This window comes from Maylandia zebra, linkage group LG15, assembly GCF_041146795.1.
Source record: "Maylandia zebra isolate NMK-2024a linkage group LG15, Mzebra_GT3a, whole genome shotgun sequence".
Lineage (NCBI taxonomy): Eukaryota > Metazoa > Chordata > Actinopteri > Cichliformes > Cichlidae > Maylandia > Maylandia zebra.
In genome coordinates, this window is record NC_135181.1 from 22004756 (window position 1) to 22012146 (window position 7391).

General features: G+C 39.0%; 1 protein-coding gene across 4 annotated transcripts; it reads right to left on the minus strand.

Annotated features, from left to right (window-relative positions):
* Nucleotides 1-403: 403 nt before the first annotated feature.
* On the minus strand, nucleotides 404-6747 carry LOC101486277 (uncharacterized). 4 transcript variants are annotated; one of them, XM_076874111.1, is made up of 9 exons: nucleotides 6668-6747; nucleotides 6135-6473; nucleotides 5759-6025; nucleotides 5483-5578; nucleotides 3234-3320; nucleotides 3119-3147; nucleotides 2909-2965; nucleotides 1242-1304; nucleotides 404-1058 (listed from the first exon to the last, which is right to left on the minus strand). In XM_076874111.1, the coding sequence occupies exons 1-9, from the start codon at nucleotides 6726-6728 to the stop codon at nucleotides 942-944; spliced, it is 1116 nt and encodes a 371-aa protein (XP_076730226.1). In that variant the 5' UTR covers nucleotides 6729-6747; the 3' UTR covers nucleotides 404-941. The 4 variants fall into 4 exon arrangements, with proteins under 4 accessions (XP_076730226.1, XP_014267079.2, XP_076730228.1 ...); XM_014411593.3 differs by having other exon boundaries at nucleotides 5747-6025; XM_076874113.1 differs by lacking the exon at nucleotides 5483-5578.
* Between the last annotated feature and the right edge of the window lie 644 nt (nucleotides 6748-7391).

Consider the following 7391-nt stretch of genomic DNA (forward strand, 5'->3'; position numbering starts at 1 on the left):
GGCACCTGGACATTTGTAGGACTTTGTGTGGGGTAATGGGGTCGTCGGGGACGACTGACCCCTGAGGTGGGGGCTATGTAGCGGGTCGGGGCTGTTCGGGGTTCTGTTTGTACAGTGATGTTTTGTTTGTGTTGCCATGGTGACAGGTGACGCCCTCTCGCTGCGACGGTGTGTCCTTCCGGGGGTCAGAGGGCGCCCTGTGTTGTTGTTGTTTTTCGCTGTGCTGTGGCCGCGCTGAGCATTAGCTAGCGGCAGTGTTTTCTGGAATTGTTAATAAACGGCTGTGCTCCCTGGCTAGCTCACGGAAGCAAGACCGAACGACACCTCCATCTCCTCCTTTTCTGAGCTCGCCACAATATTGATACTTGCTTTAAGTTATGGAAAAATACTGGTTCAGCTTTATACAATGAAATGTTTAAAATGTCTTGAGAGACAAAGAGAGAAAGAGACATTTATTTACACAGTTGTGTGCTAACCTAAAAAAGGAAACATAAACATGAATATCTGGTGTAATAATTGTGTTCTCTGTTCACCCAGCCGTCTTTTAGAGATTCTGAGCAGTTCATAGTCATGTAAAAGTAGCAACGAAACCAACTGTATTTTCATAAACATTGTAAAAAACGATAATTTTTTAATTTAGGTGTTGATGTTTCTTTGGTTGGGGGGGAGGGGGGGGGGCACGGGTTGCCTGTGGGGGTTTCAGCTCGGCACTCTTCCAATAACCAGCATTTTATTAAATCTCTTGGAAACATTAAGCTCAACATCCATGAAAACAACATTAAGACAACCTTGTGAAGCAATCTAGCTACAAACAGCAATAACTTAATTAGCATGTTGCTATCACACTGCCTCAAGTCAAAACCAAAATGTCCTTTTCATTAAATACGAGTCCTTTATTCGACTGCTTCATTAAATACGAGTCCTTCCTCCAACTGTGTGAGCTATGTGATTGCAACATTGACAGTAGAATAGAGGTTGCTGGGATCAGCAGTGGATGCAGAGGATGGAGCATTCACCATGCTGTAGGTCACAGTATCGCCTTCACCATCACGATGAACCTGAAAAACAAAAGGAATTTGTATGATACATAAACTAACATGAATAAATGAATAACGTTGAAGTCCTCAGTGCCTTATTTTGCAATTTTGATGAAAGTAATCTGAAGCCTATCAAAAATGTAATAGCTTCTTCCTCTGCACATATTCAACATTAATCATATTAGACAGTCTTTGCCAGCTTACCTGGGTTTTACTGTTGCTATTCTTGGTGTAGCTGATGGTGGCATAGGAAACTTCAGGCTCCACCTACACAATGAAAAAAAAACAGCAGAACATGCTGTCACCTCACTAATATGTGTGATGCTGTGTCATGTAATAATAACAACTCTTCATCTGCTGAACACTTCAAAACTCTTTAACTACCTTGAATGTCATATGCAGTGTTGGGAAGGTTACTTTTAAAATGTATTCCATTACAGAATACAGAATAAATGCCCCAAAATGTATTCTGTAACGTATTCCGTTACGTTACTCAATGACAGTAACCTATTCTGAATACTTTGGATTACTTAATATATTATCATGCTTTTTACAACAACGTGAATGTACTATTGCTGTGTGATTTATTACCATTACTGAAGGTCCGCGGCTCCGAACCTTAGTAAAGGGACCTCTGACTAATACGGCGGGGTCCGTGTTGGGCTTTCAGCCGAAAAATAGCTTTACTTTGTTGTGTGGGTCAACTTTTCTTGCGAGAGACAGAGAAAGGCGTTGAAAGGCTGCTCCAACGGAACTTATTGTTTTCGGAGGAGAACACGGTGTACAGTCGAGTCTTAATAGCTTACTTACAACTGGGCTCCTCAGGCACTCTTCTTGGCTGCAGTGGTTATTATTATATTTACATGCTTCCAGCTCCCGTTTTTCCTCGACGACAACTCGTACCTTTCCACTCCCCTTTTTCTCCCTCCTCTTGCTCACAGACACGGGTATAACGGGTATGGCAGTCCATTCTCCCTGCAACACGGACTATACTGCCCATGATGCTACATTCTTTTGAGCTATTCTTGTAGCATTCTGCCTGTTAGCTTAGCACAACAACAACAACAGCAAAAAGGTGCTCTCTCACCCAGGAAACACACAGCCGCGCGAGAGATAGAGCGTCGCCCTGTAACCATGGCAACCGTAACGCTGCCGCCTGGAACAACAGAACGTAGCTGTCAAACAAAACCCAAACAGTCCTGACCCGCGACAATATGAAACAGGAAAGTACCGCAGTGTAATCCATTTATTTCAACAAAGTAACTGTATTCTAAATACCACCTTTTTAAACGGTAACTGTAACGGAATACAGTTACTCATATTTTGTATTTTAAATACGTAACGGCGGTACATGTATTCCGTTACTCCCCAACACTGGTCATATGAGGTGGCATATTGTGGTGACCTGCTCTACCTCCTGAGCTACAGGAGGTAGAGCAGGTCACCTGTTGATTGTAAGGTTGGTGGTTCGATCCCTGGCTCCTCCAGTCTGCATGCCAAGTATCTTTGGGCAAGATACTAACCCCAAGTTGCTCTCTGATGTATCCATCGGAGTATGAATGTGTAAGAATGTAGTTAGGAAGCACTCAGTTTAGAGAATGCATGGGTGTGAATGTGGTATGTTGTATAGAGCACTTTGAGTACTCTGGGAGAGTAAAAAAGCGCTATATAAGAATCAGTCCATGTAAACTGTCTCAAAATGTTATTTTTGCATTAAAACTGCTGTTCAGTGTTGAAACTGCTGTTCAGTTGCATCATCTTACTTCCTTATCCTTTCTATAGCTCCAATGTTTCTTATGCATTTATATTTAGAGAAAACATTAAAGACAAAGTGGTTTACACTTTGCTCTGGGTGTAGTGTGTGATCTCACCAAGTCCTGAATGGTTTGAGGAGCAGATTGAGTCTCTGTGGGCTTCAAACTCAGTCCCTGAAAAAGAAGACATAGTCCAGTTACATCTGGAGGAAAACTGTCTCTGTGATGCTAGTTTAGCTCGAGGTTAAGGCACCTCAATGATAAGCTGACATATTGCTTATTTAATGTAAGTTGAACAAACACTTAATTATGTATATTAAAACTCACAGCATTTTCATACTTCTGTGTTTTGTTTCCTGAAAAGACAAAAATATTCACTGTAAAACTCCACATTTGTCAAACCCTCTTGATCTATAAAAGTTTTATCTGTAAATGTTCTCACCCTTATTTTTCTTCCATCTGATGACAAACACAGCTGTTATTACCAATATAACCAAACCAACAGCTCCAGTGATGTACAATGAAAGAGCTGAAATAAAAAGTATATAATGAAACATAAAAACATATTTGGATGAAAGTTCTTACAAATGTTTGAAAAACTTTTCATGCAGCTTAATTGCATACAAAATGCGGTTAAAGTGACATGCTATATATGCACAATAACTTGATGAGAGTTGATGAGAAAAACATGAACTGCATGAAGGTTTAAATTCAGACGTGACTTTATAGGCAGAAACTGTCCGACTACATAAATACTAGGGGTGCAACGATATTCGTATCGATATTGAACCGTTCGATACAGTGCTTTCGGTTCGGTACACATATGTATCGAACAATACAACATTTGTAATTTATTTTATCAACTTTCCTTCTGACGATGCTGTCTGTGTTGAGCGCTCAGTGAATCTGTGTTCGACTACTCCGCCTAGCCTGCACTGTCGAGCGCAGATCCACTGAGCGCTCAGCGCAAACAGCATAGTCAGAAGGAAGAGCGCAGGGCAAGCTAGCGAGACAGAAGTTAAGCTCTCCTTGCAACAGGCAAATTGAACCTCATTCAGATCTGGCGTTTGGAATTATTTTGGTTTTCATGTGACGTATGACCCTGAAGGTAAGCGAGTCATGGACTAAAGTAAAACAGTATGTTGGATGTGCCATGCAATGCTCAATTACATTGGTGTGAACTAGTGTGTTAGCGCAGTTAGCTCGTTAACGTGTTGGCCGTCTAGCCCCATGCACGGAGCGATCGGCGGTAGCTCGTTAACGGAGATTTGCCGTGTTGTGGCGTTAAGGTCATTTCAACGAGATTAACCTGAAAGCACTAGTGGGAACACAACGAATATGACTGCACATTTACGCCGACATCATCCTAGTGCAAAGACAAGTGGAAGCAGACAAAAAAAAGCAAGCATGCTACTAACTTTAGCCGAGTCATTTAGACAGCTGTTAGCACATGATTCTCCTTATGCTGCTGAGAATATAGCCCAGAAGAAGCGGATAGTATAGCTTTTATTTTGGAAAGAGCCATTTCTCTGTAATAAACTCTCTTTTCCAAAGATGAGTGATTCCTCAATCAGATACAGGGCTCGCAATATCGCTAGCCCGACGTCCCGGAGCTAGCGATTTTTTTCAGTCGGGCTGCCAAAATCTATCTCTTCCCTGCCCGTCGGGCTATTGTAGGAAGGAAAAATATATGTCAATGCTTTTGCATTCTTTCAGAAATGTAGCTGGGTAATTATGTCATTGGCATCGGTGAGCCACTGTCAATATGTGACATATTGAAGTTGCGTTTGAATTTGCGCTTGTTTTTTTGCTTTCACTTTGCAATCGTGCGAACTGTGTATAGAGAGCGACAGCACTGATCTGTGAGTGATGATAATTTGTGCACCAATTCCTCTGACATCGTCTTATTAATCGTTAGCTTACTATGCAAACATGACAAGTGAAATCTCCCGCAGCAAGCTTAAACATGTGAGAGGTTGATCGCGCAGAGAATCGCTGAGCTTATGTGAGTGCGTGTGTAAAAGCATTTCAGTTCTGCTGAGCCAAATAAGACAGGTCAGGGTGAAGAAGTGACAGCCAAAGAAAAGCTTACCACAAAACGGAGAAGTTATGACAAATCAGACTATAAGGCAAAAAGAAAGTGCAGCTTTATGGTTTCATGGACAAAAGAATTTCTGTGGCTGCAATATGATGAGCTAAATAACCAGGGCTGCACATAAGTGGTCCGCAGGTGCGCATTCGCTGTCAAAATAAAAAACACGCACAAGGGTTAGGGTTAAATTTAAAAACTGTACTTTTGAGTTAAAATATATATTTATAATTTTAATAAATGACAAATTAAAAATGCATGAACATTTTTTTGTATCGAAAAAATATCGAACCGTGACACCAAAGTATCGAACCGAACCGAACCGTGAATTTTGTGTATCGTTGCACCCCTAATAAATACATCTCCACTACATCACATCTCCAATGACTACAAAGATATTCAGAAGTGAATCAATCACTGAACTGCAAAAATCAATCATTTTCTGCTTCCTGTAAGATAAGAGGCTTATTTTGGATGTCTCTAATGTAATGGAACAAAATGGAAAATAAATATTTAAAAACAAAAGTTTAAAAGTCTTCTTAAAGCTCCAAACAAACAGATATTTTTGATGAATGTAGTCAGCTTAATCATCATAATCTAACCTGTAATGGAAGGACTACTTTTTGTTATTGTGGTTGTTTCTGGTGTTGTGTCGCTTTCAGATTTACTGTTCATTTTTGTTGTTGTTTTTGGGTCAACTGAATAAATGAAAAAATAGGGGAAAAACATGTTCAAAATTTGTTTCATAGTGTGCTTTATATGTTTTATATAGAACAACATTTTTTCTGCTTAAAATGTTACATTTTTCTATCACATAAATATTTAAGGTGATTTTAGTCATTTTAAACATTTGATCAGGATCTCACCTGTTTCCTCACCTGAGGGCTGTGAGCTAAACACCTGTACTCTTCCTGATTTAGTATCAGTCACCTCACACTTGAGTATTTCATCCCTTGATGAGTATAAATAATTATTCTTCAGAACAGACACAGTAGTGGAGCAGTGAGTCTGTGAAATCACAATTTCTTTGTTCTCTTTGTCCACATCTTGACCTTTAAGCAGCCATTTCAATGTGTGACGACACTGTTCATTTCTCACCACAGAGCAGCTTAACGTCACCTTCTCAGTGTCCTTATATTCAGTCACTGGCAACGATGGAGACAAAGACAGCTCAAATTAGTCAAGTTATCTTAATAACTATGATTGTTGTCATGTTTGAGAACAGTATGAAAATATTTTGATGTAAATACTCACAGGTAATAACAGAGAGATCAACCAACGACTGATGAACCAGAGTGTCCTCAGCTCGTGTTTTTCCTAGTTTGTATTGTTGACAGGAATAAAGACCAACATCCTCGACTGTGAGCTTCTTTATAAGCAGAGAACAGTTCACTGTAACTCTCAGTCTGTCTGATTTAGTTTTGACTTTTTCACTAATCTGTCCAAGTGTGATCAGCTCTACTGTTGGTTTGCTTGTTGAAGTAAAGATCCACGTAGTCCCATCACAGTTATTCTGCTCATCTATCACATTTAGACAAGGCAGAGTGACGTCATCTCCAACTTTCATAAAAATGGATGTTTCATTTACAGATACTGTTGAGAAGATTAAAGAGAAATGTGAAAAATAAATTAGAATAAAGAATTTTTTACAGTCAGACTGAAGATCATTTGAGATACATTTCTAAATAGAGCATGCTCAGCTGTCTTGTTTACTGTAAAGTTAGTGTTGGCAATAATACTGATAACATTTATTTTAACTGCTATTAAAATGTTTCCTGTATTCTTACCTGCGATCTGAATCATCAGCATCCGACATAAAAACATTTGAATCCATCTGAATTCACCCATCGTGCTTCTCTGTCTCACTTCTTTTTTGTTCTCACTCTCGACTGTCACACCCTCTGAACTGATGAGTACTTAAAACTTTTGTACTTCCTGTCAGTAGCGAGATTTCACTTCCTCAGCAAAATGTCTTTAGTTCTCTTTTTTCCTGAAGTCTACATTTCATAAATGAGTATCTCACTCTTTGTATGAAATTCATGGTGTAATTTTTTTTATACAAAGTGACGTTATATTTATATTTAGCAGATGCTCATTGTGTCCATTCCCACAGTGTATTTATAATAATGATGTGTATGGCACATCATTGTTATAAAGATTTTTTGGTGAAGGTGAGAAATGTATTTCTTCAACAGTTAAAAGGTCAAACTCCTTAAACCCAATAAAATTTGACTTTTGATGTCTGAGAGATTATTTTAGTTTATAAAACAGAGCAGATAAGATGATTTAGTCAACTGAAATCTTCCTGTTCCTTGTTCTTAATCTTAAGTAATTGCTTCCTGATGAAGTCAAGAGGAAGTGTTTTCTTCAAAAAGTGGCGGCAACAACATTATCAGAGCTCTTCAGGTTTGACTCTATAATAACAACTAGATAAACAAAAGAAACATAAATTGTTCAAATACAGAGGAGATGTGACTAAATTATTAAATTATTATTTCTAACAGAATTAAG

What these genes read in the sequence shown, in the direction of transcription:
- LOC101486277 (XM_014411593.3), bottom strand. Translation starts at nt 6,728, where the DNA reads ATGGGTGAATTCAGATGGATTCAAATGTTTTTATGTCGGATGCTGATG. An exon ending in TGATCTCTCTGTTATTACCT is followed by an intron (nt 6,026 to 6,134) that starts GTGAGTATTTAC and finishes CATCGTTGCCAG; the next exon opens with TGACTGAATATAAGGACACT. An exon ending in CACAGAAGTATGAAAATGCT is followed by an intron (nt 2,966 to 3,118) that starts GTGAGTTTTAAT and finishes CTTCTTTTTCAG; the next exon opens with GGACTGAGTTTGAAGCCCAC.